The sequence below is a fragment of the Camelus ferus genome, chromosome 6 (assembly GCF_009834535.1).
Source record: "Camelus ferus isolate YT-003-E chromosome 6, BCGSAC_Cfer_1.0, whole genome shotgun sequence".
NCBI lineage: Eukaryota > Metazoa > Chordata > Mammalia > Artiodactyla > Camelidae > Camelus > Camelus ferus.
Window position 1 is genome coordinate 2,787,888 of NC_045701.1, and position 20,674 is coordinate 2,808,561.

The following is a 20,674-nucleotide window of genomic DNA, read 5'->3' on the forward strand; positions in this document are numbered from 1 at the left end:
CTGCAACCCTTTTAAATACCACTGTGAAGAGACTGGGGGAAAGTCAGCAGGCATAGCAAACGCTGGCAGTAATACATTCGGCATCACAATGGCTCAGATCTCACCATCGATTTTTCTTTATTGTGATTTTTTTTATATTTGAAGCCACCATGCATTTTAAAGTAATTATTGAATGGCATCCTTGCTATAGCTTAACACAAATATCATTCTAACAGGAGTGATTGATTTTCAATACTTTCAAGTGGCTTTCTCCCTTGTGCCTTAGGATCAGTTATAAGACGGCATATCGGCGTGGGCTCCGGACCATGTACCGGCGGAGGTCGCAGTGCTGCCCTGGCTACTATGAGAATGGAGACTTCTGCATACGTATGTGGGGGCTGCAGCAGGGCGGGGAGGGGAGGGGGACCCCGGGGAAGGGAGGGAGGGCTGTCATCCTGGCCCTGGGCAGCAAGCCTCAGGTGACCTGAGGGCTCCAGTAGTCTTTGCCAGCTGCCAGCTCAGAGGGGATGATGCGTCTGGTGCAAACACGTTAGCACACATTTGTCTATCAAATCAGCCTACTAAGAGGGTGGACGGAAGCAGGTCCATTCTAGGCTTTGATGGGATCAGGAGGGATGTGGACTTTCTCCGGAGTGGGTGCTCTGGGGAGCGATGGGGAAGAAGTGCTGAGTGCCTGGCACAGAGCTGAGGAGCTCAGGAAGGCTTTGTTGGATGGGAGGAGGGCGGAATGGTTAAATGGATGGCAAGATGGTTGGATAGATGGATGGACGAATGGATGGAAGGGAGGAAGCAAGGAAGGCTGGATCACTGATGGCAAGAATAAGATCACAAGGGACTGGTTCCAGGAAGTGGGCGGATTTCCAAAAAGGACGGGGAGACGCTGAAGAAAAGGTGGTCACGTGAAAGACACACCTTATCTCTTTCCCTGTTTGTCTAGAGTGGCTCAGAAAACTGAAGCCTTAGTGTCCCCAGAAAGACAAGGGCTGAGTTTCTGGCAGCGGCAGGCCCTCTGGGTGGCGGGCAGGGTTGTGCAGTGGGAGCCACTCCCAGAGAAGCTGGGAGCCCCACGTTTAATGACTGAGAGGAGAATCCAGCCCAAGAGCCTCTGTGTCTTCATTTGGAGGCAGATTCGGAGAGTGAGTTTCCTTGTTAATATTCTCCTTGGCATTCGGGAGGGTCGAGCCAGCTTGTACCAGAGAGAGAATTTGGGCAGAGTGGGTGTACTGCTGTTGGGAATGAAATGACAATTTTCCCTACTGATGTTACATCTCCCCTAATGCTAGAGAAACTCGATTCTAATTGAATTACTGGAATGAATGAAAAATGCTCTCCCAAATAGGTTCAATAGTGATGGTTTTGCAGGAAAAATACAGATACTTACCCAAAACAAACCCAAAAAAGGCTGTTTCTCAGGAGCAGGGCAGAGGACTGGGCTGGGACAAAGCCTTGGCCGCACCCCACCTGGGATGGGGTTACGATGGGGACCAGGTGCAGGAGTGAGATCAGGACTGAAGCTTTCTGCTGCTGCTCTGTCTGTGTGGAGTGGAGCGAGAGTCAGGCATGGGGTGGGGCAGGGGACTCATAAAGCCCGAGCAGGACGGATGTGAGCGGCCCTTTGGAGCTCAGGGCACAGTGATGGACTCAGGGAAATTATAAAGGGAGTTCGGACGTCAGCATGGGCATCTAGGAACGGATGAGCCCATCCCCTTTCTAATTTCCATTTAGTGGACGTTGGTAGAGCTGTTGGAAACTGAAGAGCAGGGCAGAAGCACTGAGTGTCCTGATAGCATAGGCTCAGTTTTGCTGACCGGGAAGGGCAGCTTCCCTGCCTACTCCTTATGTAACAGCCAGGGACTGACCACCAAGCTGGTGCCATGGGCCTATCCATCTCCAGCAAGCCAAGCTAGAAAAGCCAATTTCAGGTCCGAAAGCTTTTCCTAGGAGGGCACAGGAGAGATTCCACAGTGAGCTGGGGCATTGTGCATGGTGGTGCTGGAAGGGAGGGCAGGAGGCACACCAGCCTGGGTTTGCATCTCATCTCTGCCACTCCCAGCTTCTTCCTCTTCATCCTCATCGTCTTCAGGGTACACCCCATGCCAGGCACCATTCTGATCACTTTCCATTCATCAGCACATCAGTTCCTCACAGCAGCCCTCTGAGGTGGGTACCCTATTTCTTCCATTTTATAGACGGGGAGACTGAGTCACAGAGCATGTAAGTAACTTGACCAAGATCACACAACTAGAAAGTGGTGGTGCTGGGATTTGAGCCCAGGCTGTCTGGCTCTAGAGTCTGCTCTGAACCACGTGGACAAGCTGCCTCTCTCTTTGTGAGGAAGGCTGGACAGAGAACAGACAAGCTAGGCAGGAGAGGATGCCATGACCGGCGATCACTCAGAAGGCTCTGTAGGGGCTGGGGCTGGATGGCATGTGGGTGGGAGAGGGCATCCCATCTGCAAAGACGTGGAGGTGGGCCTGACTGCAGTGGGCAGATCTGGGCTGGGAGAAGGGCAGGTGGATCTGGCTGGATGAGGCAGGTATTTTATTTTATTTAATTGTTTAAATTGAAGTCTAGTTGATTTACAATGTTGTGTTAGTCTCTGGTGTACAGCGTAGTGATTCAGTTATACACACACATAGATATTTTTTTTCATTATAGGTTACTGCAAGATATTGAATGTAGTTCCCTGTGCTGTACAGTAGGACCTTTTGTTTATCTGTTTTCTATATAGTAGTTAGTATCTGCAAATACCAAACTCCGAGTTTATCCTTCCCTAGTCTTTTCCCCCTTGGTAACCATAAGTTTGTTTTATGTGTCTATGAGTCTGTTTCTGTTTTGCAAGTATGTTCATTTGTGTCATTTTTTTTTTAGATTCCACATATAAGTAGTAGGATATGGTATTTGTCTTTCTCTTTCTGGCTTACTTCACTTAGTATGATGATCTCCAGGTCCATCCATGTTGCTTCAAATGGCATTACTTCATTCTTTTTCATGGCTGAATAGTATTCCATTGTATATATACATACATATATTATATATAGTACACATAATACATATTTTATTTCTATATGTGGTGTATATATATATATACACACCACAACTTCTTTATCTAGTCATCTGTCAGTGGACATTTAGGTTGCTTCCATTTCTTGGCTATTGTGAATAGTGCTGCTATGAACAATGGGGTGCAGGTATCTTGTCAAATTATAGTTTTCCCTGGGTATATGCCCAGGAGTGGAATTGCTGGATCATATGGTAAGTCTATTTTTAGTTTTTAAAGATACCTCCCTAATGTTTTCCATAGCGGCTGCACCAATTTACATTCCCACCAGCAGTGTAGGAGGGTTCCCTTCTCCCTACACCCTCTCCAGCATTTATCTTTTGTGGACTTTTGAATGATGGCCATTCTGACTGGTGTGAGGTGATACTGGGTGAGGCGGGTCTTGATTTCCTCGGGCTGCTGTTGCAAAGCACCGCAGCCTGGACGGCTTAAACAACAGGAGTTTATTGTCTCACTGTTCTGGAGGTTAGAAGTCCAAAATCAGGGTGTCAGCAGGGTTGGCTCCCTCTGAGGGATCCTGTGTGAGGGAGATATGTTTCCGGCCTGTCTCCTAGCTTCTGGTAGTTCCTTGGCTTGTGGCAACATAACCCCGTTCTTCACATGCGTTTCACCCTCTGTATATGTCTCCGAATTTCCCCTTTTCATAAGGACACCAGTTATATTGGATTAGGGCCCAGCCTAATAACCTTATTTTAACTTGATTTCCTCTGTGAGACCTTATCTCCAAATAAGGTCTCATTCTGCATTACAGGGAGTTAGGACTTCAACATGCGAATTTTAGGGGGACAAAATTCAACCCGTAACAGGTAGGGGTCGGCCATTAACAGCACTCTTGTTCCTGCTTATTGTGATGGGAGGAAAGGGAGGAGGAATTAGCTGGCCCCCCCCACAAGCTTTGTCACCCCTCCAAGGGAGAGTGGAGGCCCCAGGGTCTGGGAACTTGTGAGAGGGAGAAATGGTGGGGAGAGGGTGAAGGATGGTGCCCAGGGTGCCAGATGAGAAGCTTGTAGGTCTGAGAGCATTCAGGAGCTGATGCCCTGCAGCCCCTGACCCTCCACTCCTCCCTCTCCATCCCTTGGAGGCTAGAGAACCTGTGTTCACCAGAACCTGGTGAGAACCCACCCAATGCAAGAGTCCTCAGGACCCTGCACAGACACATGGCCTGTGCTCTGGGAAGGGGCAGGCGGATGTCAATCTCCCTTCCAAAGCACCTTCCTGGACCCTGTTTCTCAGCAGGTGGTAAAGGACTCAGGCCTGGGAGTAAAAGCCTTGGCTGACTCTGCCACCAGCTTGCTATGCAATCTTGGGTAAGTCCCTTTGCCTCTCCAGACCCACTGTGTCATAGGATGGATCATCCCTGTGGGTGGAAGAAGGAAAGATAAGCAATGAGTGAGAGTGTCCTGGAGAGCATAAAGCTTGGTACAGATGCAACATGGCCTATTTTCTCCTCTTTGGACCATTTCCTCTGCCCCAGAAATGCCATCCTCATCCCAGAGCCCTTGGCAGCCCTTCTGGAACCATCTGCACCAGAGCTACTCATCCCCTTCCTTCATCCCCTTCCATCATCTACAGATACGGCTGAGTCCTGGCCCCTCTTGGTGGCCCAGGCATCAAATATCTCCTGAAGGTCACTGGGCATCCTTTCTTGCGAGACAGGGCAGTGGGCATCTTTACCTCTGCAGAGAGAGCTCATTTTAAGCCACTTACGTGGTGAGGTGTGAGGCATCTCGGAAAGCTCTGTTCTTTGAAAATATTCACCGATGTCAGACTGCATGGGCTGGTTATGCTGCCGTAGCAAACAACACCCAACTCCCAGTGGCTTAAAATAATTAAGTTCTATTTCTTGTTCATGTTACATGTCCATTGTGGCCCAGCTGGGGCCTGCTCTTGTCAGCGTCACCCCAAGACCCAGGCTGACGGAGCAGTTGCTCTCTGGGGTGTTGCTGGCTGGCTTGGCGGAGGGTAGAGGGTTCTGGCGGGTCTTGAAGGTAGAGGGCAGAAATATTTAGTGAGCAGTATTGTTGCTTCTCACAGGTGCCATTGATGCCACAGATCACAATTCACAGCGCTTGGGGGTGTTTTATTGAGCACCTGATAACCTAATCTCAGAATCACCTGGAAGACTTGTTACCGTATAGACTCCCAGCGGGCGCCAGCCTCAGAGTCTCATTCCGATCTGGGGTGGAGCTGGAGAATTTGCATTTCTAACAAGCTCCCAGGGGATACTCATGCTGCTGGAATGGGAACCACCCTTGGAAAACCACTGGTCTTCCTTACGCTAAGGCGTGGTTGCTGTGCTGACCACAGCTTCCAGGAAATTGCAAAGAGCCCAGCAGGTTCTTAACAGGTACATCCCCTTGGCATCTGGGGCTTCTCCCCATAGGCAATAGGGACAGAGCACAGCTCAGAGTAGCCAGCAAGGAAGGGGGATTTCTCTGCCAATTCTGTCTCCTGTTTTTCTTGGTCAGAGTTTGCCCCATGGGACGGTGGTTCCCCTAGACTTCCAGGTCCTGTTGTTTTGCCCTTTCAGTGGCTGCTGGGACTGCCAGAGCCCAGCAGTGTGGTTTTCATCTACATGTGATGGGCTGAGCTTGGCCTGGAGGCGGGAGGAGGGTGCTCTGGGTTGTCCCCAGAGTGGGGACCGCCCTGGCCTGGGGTTGGGGGTGGGTCAGTCTGCGTCTCGGGGTGGCTGAGGGGGAGGGAGCCCCAGCTTAAGGATCTGGGAGGTTGGCTGCACTGAGGGAACCTGACGGGCAGGTAAGATTTAACTCCACTAAACTCCTGATGCTGTTCGAGGATTTGTGCACCCTGTGTTATTACTGCAGGTGCTTTGTACAATCAGTTGTCATTTAAGTTGAAATTCAGCTCGTGTTGACTGGTTTCTTTGCTCCCATCTCTTCTGCCTCTCACCTCTTCCTTCCCGGTTCGACTTCATTCTTCTTGAAGGCTCTTTTATCAGTGGCTCTTTCCAGAAGGGTCCCCGAGTGATCAACTCTTACGCTTTATCTGCCGAAAGATGCCTTTCTTTTGCCCTCACTCTTGGATGGTGGTTATGAAATTCTAAGTTTTCAGGTATTTTCTCTCAGCAGTTTGAGGCTGCTTTCCCACTGCGGTGCTCTGCGGCTTCCCTAGGACGTGTCTGGGTGTGGAGTTATTTTTATTCAGACTGTTGGCTCCTCGGAGGTATATCTTCCTCAAATTAAGGATTCACGTCCTTTATCAGTTCTAGAAAATTCGCAGCCCTATCTCTCCAAATATCTCCTTCCCTTCATTCTCCCAATTCCCTCGTATTGGAGCTTCAAAGTGTCCGGCTCTCTCACCGCAGCCTCTCTCTCTCTCCTAAGCTCTAATTTTTCATCTCTCTGTCTCTCCGAGTCGTATCTTGGACATTCTCCTCAGATCCATTTTTCAAACCCCCTTCGCTCTGCTAATGAAGCTGTCTGTTGAGATCTTAATTTCGATGACGACATGTCCCGTTTCTAGGAGTTCTCCAGGTTGTTTTTCAGGTCTGCGTGTTTCCTGCCTGTAGTTCCTGTTCTTTCATTATGAATCCTACGCCTTCCTTAATTGCTTTAATTATTTTAAACATATTTCTCTGATCAGTCGCTTCAGATAGTTCTATCCTGAGCTGTTAGTTCGAGTTCCCAAAATATTAATTATCCTGTTCATAATGTTGGGGTCGAGAGGTTCTTGTCTTGTCGCAGAAAGAATTCAGAGACAATACGCAGAGGTTAAGAAAGCAAAGCAAGGATTTATTCAGGGATGGACAGTACGCTCTCAAGGAAGGAGCTGGCAGACCTAGGTGGGTGGCTGCCCCGAGTGTCCTTGGCAAGCTCCTTATATGGGTGTAAAAGTGAACGGGCAGAATATTCATTGGCAGGGAGGGGCTTGGGGCCGTCTTTCCTGATTTTCATCCCAGCTCTGCCTTCCTAGGTGGGGAGGAGGGATTTTTCCTCCTTATTTAGTCTTGTTCAGAAAATTGGATGAGGTCATGACGCACAAAAGGTTACATTCGGATGGGGGTATCATAAGCAAAAGGTTACATTTGGACTGAGGTCATCATGATCGAAAGGTTACATTCGGATGGTGGGGATCCCTGTCCTGTCCCACCCTTCTGCCTGCAGGACACTTACAGCCCAGAAGGTACGGTTTATCAGTCCAGAGGATCCTGTTTTTCTTGGTCTGTCAAGGACCCCTCTTGTTCACAAAATGTATGGTTTTCTGCCATTTCCCGCCGCCCTTTCTCTGCTCACATCTAGCTACCTGCCTGCTCTAATGACTGCCAATTCTTCACTACTGTGAATTGTCTCCTTATAGAGGTTGTATTTTTATTTTTTAATATTTTTTTTGCTGTGAACTCTTTAGGCTGTCTCCCCTCCCCCATGTCCTGGGTTGGTCACAAGCCCTACACACTAGTTTCGCATTTGCTCATTAGGCACACTAATGGCTTTTGCTGATAATTTGGCTTGAGATTCCGCACAGAGTATGGTGAAGGCTTAGGGAATTTTTTTTTTCCTTTTTAAAAGAAATTGATATGAAATTTACATAACAAAATACGAACCATTTTCAAGTATTCAATTCAGTGGCAGTTGGTGCATTTACAGTGTTGTGCAACCATCACCTCTATCTACTTCTAAAACATTTTAATCACCCCTAAAGGAGACCCCACACCCATTAAGCAGTCACTCCCCATTCCCCCCTCCTGGTTTTTTTGTTTCTTACGGAAGACATTTTTTCCTCATCCTAAATCGCTCTTTTTTCCCTAGGCTGGTTGGGCAGCATTTTCAACTTTCCCCTCCATGGTGCTGGCGGCTCCCAGGGCCTCCTCTGCCCCTGTGTGGATGTTAACCCCGGGGCTCCCAGCCTGGGCTGAGGACTGGGGGCAGCAGCTAGTGAGGGCTGACGCTCCCTGGGCTGCCTCAGCGTCAGCATCTGACCTTCTGCAACTCCGATCAACTCCCTCTGCCTTTCTCTCACACTTAGGGATTTATCTTTCTCTCATTAGAGCTCAGCTATATATATTTAAAATATTTTAATTACATTTTGGGGGCAGTTTAGAGCAGGAGGGGCCTACATTAGCACTTTCTGCCCTGCCTCTGGACCTGCCCCTGTTTTGTAGTGAGCGGTGGAGTGGGGGGCTTTATAACCAGACCCTGTGACATTTAATTCAATGCTAACTTCCAACAGTAACCTCTGGCGGTTTCCCCAGCATTTCCATACAGTGTATCACTTCCTCTTCATAGGCTGGAGGAGTGAGTGTTACTGTTACTGCCCTTGGACAGCAGGGCAGCTGCAGCTGGTGAGGCTGTGACTCGCCCATGTGGACAAGTGAAGCCCAGGAGTTGAGATCAACTTTCACTTCCGTATATTTCCCCCCTGCAGTGGGTTTTCTCTTGACAGGAGGGACCTGTGACCAGGAGAGGAAAGCGGGGTCATACAGTACGGCAGGTGGAGAGGTTTATAGGGAGAGGAAGGGACTGAAGACAAACTGATTTGATTTGGAAAGTTTGCTAAGGTGGGTCCAATAGGTGCCAGGATCAGGGGAGTGAGTGGGGATTGCTGCGCGCACTTGCGTGCGTGCGTGTGTGTGTGTGTGTACACGGAGCTGTGGGTCCTGTCTCAAACCCGGCCTCTCCACACAGCTGCTAGGTAAAGTAACTCTCTGCTGACCCTCCAGGAGGCGCCCCCAGGGACTCCTGCCTGCTGCCATCACCAGAAAGAGTGCTGACGCTGCTCTCCGGGGTCCCCCACACCTGGTGCTGAGCTTTGCTGCCTAGAACAACATTCATCCTTCCATGTGTCCATCTATCTATCAACATTTATTAGATACTTGTGCCTTGGAGGCACTTCTGAGTCCTGTGAATAGATGAATCAGAAGCACGTGGTCTAGTGGGGAGAAATGGTTTTATATATGTATGTATGTGGTTATGTATACATTTACTATATATAATACTGTAAATACATATTTAACTTAAAAAAAATTCCAGCACAGTATAATAAACGCACATTAAATAAGCAGGTAAGGACACAGAGGATGCTCCCAGGCTGGGGGTTGAGAAGGAGTGGTCGCTTGGCTGAGTGGCCGAAGCTGGTGTGGCCACCATCTCGTCCCCAGTCCGCGGGCTTAGAGAACCAATTCCGGATGCCCAGAGCAGCTGAGTGAGTGCTTTTCAGGCCCTCAGTAAATAGTTGCTGCATGAGTGAATTCATGGGCCGAGCACCCCAAGGCCCAGTGGGTGCTCTGGACGCCTCTCCAGTTAGTAACTTCCGGATTCCTCTTGTTTCACTCCAGGGCACCACGTGGTGGTTTGGGAGCCACGTGGCAGCTGGTCCCACGGCATCTGGGTCCCCTCTGTCATTCTGTCCCACTGGTAGGGCTGCTGCCTTGCCTGTCCACCTTTCCCACTCAAAGTGAGTTCCCGAAGCAGAGGACTCATGCCTTCTACGTGGGTTATACCCGGAGTCTGGCACAGTGCCTGGTACTTGGTGCTGAATAATCACTGAATGAGTGAGTGACAGAATGAATGAATGAATGAATGAATGAATGAATGAATGAAAGAAATAGACTCATACCCCCAAATACTGAGAGACCTCTTAGGGAGAAGCAACTAATTCTGTCTGGGGAATCCAAGGGCAGGGGGATCAAAGAAGACTCTTTGAAGGAGATCAGAGTTGAGCTGAGCCTGAAAAATGAGTAGGAACTTGCAAGAGGAGAAGAGATGGGCGGTGGTTAAGACAGAACACGAGTTTTGAAGCCCACTCCCCTGTGTGACCCTGAGACCATTACTTTACCTCTCTCCTCCTCGGTCTTCTCATCAGTAAAATAAGACAGGGCTGTATGAAGCACCTCCCGCTTTGGGCTGTCGTGAGGATTAAATGACCGCAAAGAAAGCGTTTAGGCCGGGGCCCGGCATGTAGTAAGAGCTCGGTAAATGTTAGCCCCTGCTCTTTGCATCCTTTGTGTGAGGAAGAGGGCTCTCTGGCAGAGGGGACAGCCTGAGCAACGAAGAAAGAGCAAGCGGGGTCAGGACACCTCCAGCAGGAGCACAGGCCAAAACATGGTGGCAGCGCCTCCCTGAGGAGACCGGACAATCTCATGAGGTCACTGAAGGGTTAAAGCAGCCAGTGACATGCTCACGGAGGGGCCATCGCTCCAGGGGCAGCAGCATGGAGGACCCGGGGAGGGGTGAAAGAAGTGAGGAGGCGTGTGCAGCGGTGGGTGAGGGCAGCCGTGCTCTGGCACCTTGGTTAAGGGGATGCAGAGTTTTGGGGTCCAGCTGGCTGTTTTTTGCTGGCCTCACCTGAAACTTCCCTGCTAGGCCTGCCCCCACCTGCAGCGAGTGCCAGCAGTGTCCCCTGTGCTGATGCAGCGTGGAAGGATCTAGGTGCTTCCCCTTAATCACCAGCTGCAGCTGTAATCAAACCTCTGCTCTCTGGACTGGGCAGCCTCTGAGCGGGGAAGCCTTTATTAGTGTCAGAGCAGTTGGGCATTTACATAAGCCCCCTTCCTGGTGTCCTGGGCCAGGTAAAGCCTGTGAAGTAGCGAGCCTGTCCCCAGCCTAACTCCCCACCTTTCTATGCAAACTTCCCAAAGCAAACCCCCCCCCCCCCTTTCCATCTGAATTTCCTCAGTAGGTACGGAATACCGCCTTTGGTTTCTGGTCCCTCCCTGCTGAGTGTTTGCTGCTTCTCTGATGTTCTCACTGTGCTGCAGGCCCCACGGGGCCTGGCGCCTTCTTCCTCCCACGCTCTCCTTCCCACGCTGGCCTCCTTGCTCTTCCTGCGCATGCCCCATGTTCTTTCCTCAGCGCACAGGAAGCCCTGTGCTGCTGTTCCCTCTGCCCAAATGCTCTTCCCCCAGATATCCATGTGGCTCACTCCCTGATGTCACTCAGTGTCTTCTCCCATCGCATGTTGTCAGTGAGTCTTTCCTGACCACTCCATCTTAAATAGCATCCCCTCCCTGACATCTTTCTGTAACCCCTTCTCCTATTTTTTCCTTGGCACTGTCACTACCTGACATGAATATATATATATATTTTTTATTTTCTGTCTCTCTAACTAGAATATATGCTCAGAGGAACAAGGGACTTGGGTTTGTTCCTAGCTGATACTTCTACTCCTAGGCTAGCACCTGGCACATAGTAGGTGTTCAGTAAATGACGAATGAATGAATGAAAAGGTGAACTGTAAGCTCTTAAGGGCAGGAACACCCTTTTAAAAACATGTCATTGTGAACGGTCTTCAGTGGCTCATATTGTGCCAGGCACATAGTAGGGACTCAGAAAGTACTGAGTGATCAGTTACCACCAGCCTGTTCCAACTCTGCCTCCCCGGTCCTGTACGTCTGGGTACTTCCCTTCCACACCCGCTACTGCAGCTTTCTCCAAACGCTGTACCCCAGGCTCCTCATCATTGTGTTCCGTCACTTCCCCAGGGTCCCTCTGGGTCTGCTCGCCCCCTGCGCCCCACCCAGGCACCTGAATCCTCCACATACTCACTCTTGAGGCCTTTGTACAGACCGCCTCTGCTTCCTAGAACCCTGGTCCTGCTTCCCCAGTTTCTGCCTGGTGGCTTTTGGAGACTCAGGGCAGAGCTGCTTGGTCCCTGGAAGCCCCATCCAATACCACCTTCTCCCTCTCCCCTTCCAGTCCTGATCTCAGCCCCTTTCACCTCCACCTGCCCTTGTAACTGTCAACTTCCTCATCCTCTCTTTCTGTGGATGGTGAGCTTGTTCAGAGCCGAGGCTCAGGACCCACTGTATCACTAGCATCCAGCCCAGGGCCCAGCAGGGAACATGCTTTGTGCAACTTGGTTGATCAGAAGGAGGACATGTGGGCTGGATTCTCCCAGGGACCCTCCAAGGACACCCAAAGAGTGTGGTCTCTGGGCAGGGCCCTGAGATCCCAGAGTGGATGGTGGCCTGCCCAGTTAGGGTCCTTGTCCCCACTCTCCCACCCCATCTCCTGGGGTTCCCAGAACCCAGTGTCATGCATGTGCGAAGAGTCGGGACCCTGCTCTGGGGCTCTGCAGGGGCTGAGCCCACTGCCCCAGAACCCGGAGGCCAGCCCTCTGGGTTGAGCTGAACTTCCAGTCAGGGGAAGGCAGCAGATTTTTCCTGTAGTGCCTTCTGTTCTGTCAAGCTCCTTCTTCCCTCTGGACTGCTGGCCTTTGTAGCAGAGAGGTTTCAGAGAGTGGCCATTATGAGGTTTTGTGGACGATGGACATGCTGGTCCCCAGGTCTCCTCTGATGCTTGCTCTTTGATGAAGGAGAGCTGAGTGGCTTCAGTGACGGTGCATATGGTGACTCGGAGCCTGCCTCTGCCTCCCGACGGCTACTTCAGTACCCTTGTCTTTGAAGGGCTTTGATCAGCTGCCTGTCAAGTGGGTGGGGTGGGGCCGGGCTGGGGGAGCTGGACACCCCCTCATACCATGCTGGCCGGGCATCGGCCATCACTCATGGAGGGCCTGAGAGCCTGGTCCCCTCACCTGATGGCAAGCACCCATCCAGGACTGTCCTCACCTTGTCTATCCCTGGGGGTAAGAATAAAAATATTTAACTGCAAGTATGGCACGCCTAGCAATAGGTTAGAAGGGAACAGGGTCTTAGAAGCCCATTGTGGGGCCAGGGGTTAACCCTGTAGGTGCTGCATCATGAGTAGGTGGGGGCTGGGAGAGGGGTGGGGGTGGCAACCACCTACCAGTCAGAGCAGAAGTATGTTAATATTCGGTATCCTCCTCCCCAGTGTAAGTCTTGGCCTGAACCAGAGCGCCAGGGTCTCATTTGACCCTAGAGATGTGATATGTCTGGACCCTTGAGGAAGGGACACAGCATATGGCTGTGTGTTGGGGGCAAGGGGCTGGCATGTATGGACGCTGCTTCCAGCCCTTGAGAGGGGTGTCTATGTGGCATGTTGTGCCTGACAATGTTAAGATCAAGATCATGGACCCTAAAACTGGACTGCTGCCTCCTGCCTGTGTGACTGTGGGCTGGGTACTTAACGTCTCTGTGCTTCCGTTTACTCGGTTGTAATGTGGTGTAGCCATAGTCCCTTCCTCATGGGGTTGTTGTGAAGATTAGATAAGTGATTCTCTGCAAACCAAGCGCATGGCACGGAAGTATTCACTTTTATTACATGTACACGTGTATATCCGTGAGGATTAGGTTCCGCCGTGCGTGAAGAGCCCCCCTTGTATGTGTCGGGCGTGCGCATGCATGTTCTCTGCGTGTGCACTTGCTGTTGGTGTATGTCACGTCTCCCCACGGACGGGGCTCCCACAACCCCTGTCGAGGGCACATCTATCTGTGTGCTTGCGTGTTGAGAGAGTTTGTGTGCACGTCTCCCTCGGTTCTCCTGAGAGTCACCTTTCCCATCATCCTTTCCCACTTCACTTTCTCCTTCTCCTTTTCAAGCAGCCAACGATGCCGAATTGTCACCCAGGGAGCCAGCCTCGCATCTTTGCTCCAAATGGAGTGGGAAGGGGGAGTCAAGTGACACCATCAATCTCATTCCCCGGGATGGAGACAGACCTGGAACCAAGGGCAAAGGCCAGGGAGGTCTTCTCTCGCCCCCGGCCAGACAAAGACCTGCCCCTCTGGCCACCTTTACCCTGGCTGAGCTGGACTGAAGGGAAGGAAAGTGGAAGTCCCAAATCTGGAAGTGGCGGTGGGGGTTCAGGGGGGGCCACTAGAAGGCGGCCCCTATCCATTTGATGTGGCCAAGCAGAGGGACCAGGACCCTGGTCTCTGTTTATCCGCAAGGTTCGGTCCACCAAACAAACTGCGGAAGCCTGATAGTAAATCAGCAGCCAGCGAGCGTGATTTAGAGGACTCTGTTTGTTTGCTCAGCTCAGCTTTTGGCAAAGTAAATGCATAAGCTGCAGAAAATCTCTTTGAAACAGCCGCAGGTCTCAAACGCCCTTCAGTCCCCCGTAAAGGATTCTCAAAACTATATGGACTAGATGAGTATCTCTGTTACATAAAACCATTTCAATGCCTGCTCGAGACTTTGAGAATAAAGTCACCGGACAGCCCTTTTGTTGCTCTGCCCCGCCGGCGCGTGGTAATTGAAGATCTTCCTTTAAAAGTGTGTCAGGTGGAAAGAACACCTAATATACTAAGTGGAGTGGTCTTTGTTAGGGAGACTGATGCTTTGTTCGGCTTGTCCCTTTGAATCTTGTTTTGCACAATGGGCTTATTACATAAAGCACTACCGGCCGATTTGATTCTGGGGAGGCGGGACCGGCGGGGCCGGGCCTGGCAGAAGGAGGCCAAGTCGGGTCTGTTTTGCCTTTTCCGTCTGCTTCTCTCTTCTTCCTCGGCTCAGGGTTCCCTTTCCTCTTGTGGGCTCCTACCTCTATCCCAGGGAGCAGGCACAAGCTCCGGGCCAACTCTGTGGCTTCGCCCGCTGTGGCCGCCTTTGTCTTTTTCTAATCAGAGCACAGCCTCCTCCTTTTTAATTGCCTCTCTGCATGGAAGCCCCGGAGGCAGGAGCCAGGTTCGGGGCTACGTTCTCTGCCGGTTGCCGGGGTTTGAACTCAGCTGAGGTCTTTAGCCCTAAAGTCAAATGCCATCTGGTGTCGGATGGGATGGTTTTGGTTGGGGGGCTTCCGCGTCCCAGGGCACTAAGCGTTTGGTTTGTTGTTGGCGAGTCCTCCCTGACACTGGCCTCTGCCCCTGAGGAAGGGGTCACTGAACCCCAGCTGAGAGCACCTGGCCTTTGCCTCTAGCAGGAGGCCACCTCCCTGGGGCTTGGGGCCACCGTGGTGCTGGCAGATGTGAGCCCTCACCCAGCTTTCAGAGATGGGGTTCTCGTCACCCACTTGGCTGTCATCTTGCTGTTGTGTGCAGGCGCCCACCTCTCTGGGCTTCACCTCCCTCATCTGTCATGCCAGAGACCTCGCAGCTCTGAACTTCTGTGCAGCAGGAGTTCCAGTTATGGTGACGGTGGGGCAGAGGCTTTTCTCATTGGGAAGTCAACGGGCAAAGTTAACAGGAGACCCAAGACCAAGGGAGTAGCTGAACATGGAAACATGAGATTGTAGATTTTAGAGAAATGGATTGAGGAAGAGCCAAATAGAGGCAATGTGATTGGCAAAGATTCACGCAAGTCACTGACCTTTGGAAATGCTGTTGGCCTTGTGTCAAGGTGGTGAGCATCTGTGTCCCTGGGGTTATCTTGACAAGTTTCATGTCAGCGGGAGGTTCATACGCTTCCCAGGGGCTGGCTCAGGACTTCACAGTTTCTCCTGAAGACTTAACTACTTGGCCAGGATAGGGGGAGGGAATTCCAGACAAGGGGGAGAAGTTTGTTTAGGCCCATCTGGGACAGTCCTGGATAAGGACCTCCTCTGGGGGACACTGACCTTCACAAAGAGGGTGTCAGGCCTTCACATATGTTATCTCATCTTCTCCTCAACATGACTTTCCAGGAATTACCCCTCTGTTTACACATGAAACACTGAGACTCAGAGGCATTAAATGCTTTGCCCAAGGGCATAGCTGTGAGCGGTGAAGCTGGGTTTCTGAGTTTCCAGTGCAGTATGTGGAGGAGGCCAAGGCTGGGAAGTCCATAGGAACTTTATGTGTAAGAGAACCCCCCTACCCCTGGCCAGGGTCTCCCTGTCATCAGTGTCCAGACTCCACGCAGCAGAGTGTCCACTCAGGTTCAGCTTGGGGAGCCTGCTTTGCAGCCGGACTTTGCATTTTGACTAGTGAGTGATGTAGACATATCCTTCCCTTCTCGGAGTTCTTCCTTCCATGTCTACACAATAGGAGTACCCACTCTGTGCTCCAGGGCAGTGTGATCACCAGCCCCTGCTGACCCCCTTCCTAGCCCATCTGGTGGTAGAAATAACACTCTTCTCCTCCCCACCTGCCTCCTGAAGCTGCCTTCTCATCATCATAGCTAACACTCTCATTTTATAGATGAGGAAATGAAGGCACAGAGTGGTTACACAACTTGCCCAAGGTCACACAGCGATGAAGTGATGCGGCTGGAAATTAGTCCTAGGCACCTCATGTCAATTCCATGCTCATAACCATTCTGTTACAGCCAGTGGCAGCTTCCATGTCTGATCTCCGGGGGTTGAGGGTTGGTTGTATTTAGCTGGTAGGATGTTGGCTGCAAGCTGCCTGTCTGATCCTTGCAGGGTGTGGTCACCCCATGCCCCAGCCAGGCCATCTATCCTGCTCAGTTCCCATTCTAGTTCCCATTTCCTGCTGGGATGAAGCCTGGTCTGGGGAACCTTGCTATTTATCATCTTCTCCATGCCTCATTTTGCTCATCTGTGTAATGGGAATGATAATAGTACCTTCCACATAGGCTTGTGAGAATTAGGTGACTAAATTCATATAAAATGCTTGAAACAGTGCCTGGCACACAGTAAGTGCTTAATAAGCATAAGTTCTTGTTATCCAGTGTGGCAGAGTAATGCAGAGACAGCTTCCCTGCTAGACCAAGGGCAAAAGGAATCACAGTTTTCAGATCTGGGAAGGAGCCGAGGGTTGGGAGGTGTGCCGGCCCTCTTCCCTGGCTTCCCAGAGAAAGTGTTTGAAGCTGTCAGAAAGAATAACAAATATGTATTATTGAGCACATAGCATGTGTCACTAATGGGGTGGAGCCACTGAGTGTGCAGGAGCTGAGCTTTGTAAGTGATGAGGCACCAGTCATGGCTCTCTTGCCTCCAGGTCATGGCACAGAATGCATTTCCACCTAGGGAGTGAAGACAGAAAGTCTCTATCATCATCAGGGCCCTGGGGTTCAGCCTGCAGGTGTCCCAGAGAGGGGTCCCCCAAAGAGGGTCAGAGAACCCAACCTGCCAGTGATGGGAAGTGTCTCTACCCGCTGATGCTCGTAATCTTCTGCTGAGGAGGTCAGCACATTCCTAAATCACAAGCTAGTCCTTAAAGGTTTTTGTTAATAACTTTACAACTCAAATGGTGGAGGTGTAAGATTTGTCTGTCTCTATCTGGGCTGAAACGAGTCTCCATCAAAGGCGGATGGTAGGAGCTCTGAAGGTCATTTCCAGCCCAGAATTCCAGAGCATGTCTGAGTGGGTTGAAGACTCGCCCTGCCCCGAGCAGAGAAACGGCGAGCTGACTCCTGGGTAGCCTCTCCCTGAGTCTGTGGTGGTGGACACTCCCCTTGAGTAGAAAGCAAAGCCAGCGTGCCTTGCCCCTCTGTATTTACCTTGATGGAGCTTTAAAATGCTGCTCTGACATGTGTACAAACCACGTGTGGAACAGCGTGGACGCCTCAGCCGGAGGTCTTAATTACCTGCTGAGAACAAGAGATGGTTCTAAGATCTGGGAAGCTGCCTGGGGAAAGTGGTTCATTTCCCAGAGCAGGGTGCAGAGGAAGGGGAGCCATATGGCCCAGCGGTGGAACAGCTGTCTCTCGAGAAGGAACAATTGGGGAGCTTCCACCATCTGCGTGAATTACGAGACTTGCAATTTTCATGCATATGTTAAGGCAACCCCCAGTACAGCAGTCAAGGGGCAGATGATGGAGAGAGATGGAATGTCCCCGTGCTCTGTGCCCTGGGCCACAGCCCGGCCATCCATCCCCAGAAACCCTGACTCAGCGGCCGCCTCTTTGCAGAGCTGCCCTGGCCAGGGCCTGCCTCTGAGGTCATACAGGCTGATGCCCTGCCAACCCCGCCAGGACCCCCACCGCCTCCACCTTCCACTTCCTCCAGGAAATAAATATACATGTCACTCCTCTCACTGTGGCCACCGCTTGCCTCTTTGGCAGGGCTGGGAAAATCTAGTTGAAGAGTGCTTAGTGGTTTGGGGCTGTTTTATTTTCTCTGCTCTATGATCCGTGTTAGGTTAAAAGGGCCAGAGCTGCTTTTCCTTCCCACGGAAGATAACTCAACCTGGACAGCCTCCCTCTGGGAAAATTAAAGGTGATGAGGGACTTCTGGTTGGCTGGAGCCGTTAATATCCTTCCCCGAAAGTGGCCCTCTCCCATCCCTCGTGCCCCAGCTGGTTGGAATGATGAATATATTCCAGTGTGTTCTCATGGCAAATGATAGCTCTTCTCCTTCGCATGTGCTGTGTATCGGGGGGGCCTGCGCTGGGCCAGCACCGTGGTGGGCGCGCTTTCTCTGGTCCTCCCACGGTGCTGAGCAGTGGGTTCCTCACAGATGAGGAAGAAGAGGCACCGAGAGGCCACGAAACCGGCCAGAGTTCCTTCAGATAAAAACTGAAAGAGAGGATTCAAACTTTGGTCTAACTCTAAAGCCGGGGCTCTTTCCTGGAGACTGTGCCAGAAGGGGACAGAGGCGGATCTCCCAGTGCTGGCTGAGGGTGAGCGTCTTAGGAAGGAGGTGTCATGCAAATGGCTTTGTCTCTGGGCTACTCAGTACCCTTCCTATGGATGAACCACCAGGAATCCTCATGTTAGAGAGATTGTCCTGCATGATGTCCTGGTGTCTGGAAGGTCCTGTTAAAATGTAGCTGTTCCCTGAGGTGGTAACGTGTTAATCTCCATGCTCTGCTCCCCAGGTTGGAGAGAGGTTGGGAGAGGCAAGTGGGGAGGGGAGTCCTGGGCATAGGATACCCTCCCCTTTAAAACTTGATCCGACAGGGAGCTATATTCAATACCTTGTAATGGCCTATGATGAAAAAGAATATGGAAAGGGATATATACACATGTGCAATTGAATCACTATGCTGTATACCTGAAATTAACATGACGTAAATGGACTATGCTTCAGTTAAAAAAAAAAAAAAAAGGAAAACTTGATCTGAAGCCAGCTGTGTCCCCCACCCTGATCCCCCCACACCTCTTGTTGAGAGGATACCCCAGCTTGAGTCTCCACAATCGATGCATCACCGCCCATGTAAGTGGGCTGGTTTTAGGATGATTGCCCAAGTCCATGGCCAGGGTGTCCCCGCAGGGAAGGAGCATGGCCTGTGGTCCCCTCCGTGTCCCTTAGTCCTCAGCTTATGGGGATGGGACACAGCCTTCAGGTCCCCATGTCTCCAGCCAGAGGACCATGCTCTCCCCAGAAGCCCAGGGCAGGCTTTGGGTGCCCTGATGTTGAACTTGGTGTCTCTGTGTCACCTTATGTCATCGCGTTCGTCACCTTGGCCTCCTTGCAGAAGTTGCCCTGAAGACCTGCAAGGCAGGATTTGGGTCTGAATGTCTTCGTGTCTCCAAGGGGCTGTTAGGCACTTAGTTAGATTTTCTTGACTATGTTAATGTCTGCCAGGAGGAGGCTTAGGGGAAGTCAAATAGCCCTACCCGCCAAAAGGCTGGGGGCCTTGCTCATTAATCTCCAGCAGCAAAAGGGCCGATCCCCAGCCTTCAGGGGGTACTTCACTGGGTTCCCCCACCCCAGGGTCAGGGAGGCCTGGTCCAGGGCTTGGCGAGCGGACCCAAGCCCTTTGGGCCTTTTGTGCTGGTGTCTGTGTGACAGTGGCCTCTGATCAGCAAAGCTGAGGCTGGAAATGAGACCTTCTTCCTGCTCAGCCTGCCCCCTTTGCCGCCCCTACTTCCTTCTCCTTCATGAACCTCCCTTTCCTTGGTGGAGGTCATTTGAGAGTTCTCCTCCTGTGCTGCCCACTGAGAGGAGAGACCGGAGGCAACAGCTGTATCAGATGACCTTCAGAGGCAGCCAGGAGCCGGCACCCTGTCCTGCAGTGGCCGCCTCCCTCTGCTCCTTTGTCTCTGGGTCCAGCTGGGCATCCTTCCAGCTGCACCCTGGTCTCCCCACTCAAGGGCTCCTACGTGCTGGCAGAGGTGAGGGCGCCTGGGAGATGGATCGCAGGGAGGTGGCCACCCCAGCACTCTGGCTAGACTTTTGGGGGTTGCATGTGGGTGAAATAGTGCCCAGGTGATGGAAGGAGGGGAAGACACACCAAGGGGACAGTGGGCAGCAGGAAATCCACACTTGGGGCTGGAGGTTCAGTTTTTCTGATCCCCAGCACAGTCATAGTGGGAGAGTAAGGGCCAACAGTGAAATGGGGGAGCTGAGGTCAGAGATGGGCTGTGAGATCCTCTGGTCCAGAACCGCAGGCCTCCTGTCCATGGAGCTGGGGGCTTTGGATCAGGAGATCAGGATGTGGATTCCAATCCTTTACCCCCATATCAGGGAATCACAAACTCTCAGGATTAGATGGGACCGTGCAGACCACTGACCCTGGACATACCTCTCTGGATATTAATCCCTGCCTGGGCCTCTGGCCCATCATTCTCACACTCTCAACATGTACATGGAACCCCAGGAAGCTGCATAACATGGAGGCCGTGCTGCTGTCACAACCGGAGATGATCGCTCAGGCTCAGTTTGATTACCTTGGCTGTCAGGGAGCTCACTCTCTCCTAAGGAAGCGCAGATGGGTTTGGAATACTCATAGTGGGAGAGGGGTATTTATTTTGATTCCAGAACAAGTTTCTCTCTTCCATATAACAGCTTTTTAGATGTTTTTGAAACTTCTTACCTCTCCTTGGCTGGCCTCCCCCCCCCCATTTTCTTTTTCAGGCAAAATATTATTTATTGATTTAGCAATTGATTTTCAAGCACCTCTTACGTGCCAGGCTCTGAGCAAGGTGATAGAGAGACAGGAATTAACAAAATGGACATTGCCCTTCATTCAGGGAG

At 51.4% G+C, this 20,674-nt stretch overlaps 1 protein-coding gene across 9 annotated transcripts in view; it reads left to right on the forward strand.

The window, feature by feature from the left end:
* MEGF11 (multiple EGF like domains 11) overlaps nucleotides 1-20,674 on the forward strand; it is a 332,393-nt gene that overhangs the window by 122,483 nt on the left and 189,236 nt on the right. For all 9 annotated transcript variants that reach the window (XR_004320355.1, XR_004320356.1, XM_032480910.1 and 6 more), the window contains exon 4: nucleotides 266-366. Coding sequence is in view for 7 of the 9 variants with exons in the window: in XM_032480910.1 (XP_032336801.1) it covers nucleotides 266-366 (101 nt within the window). In the remaining 2 variants the exon portion in view is untranslated. The remainder of the gene's footprint in view (nucleotides 1-265; nucleotides 367-20,674) is intronic.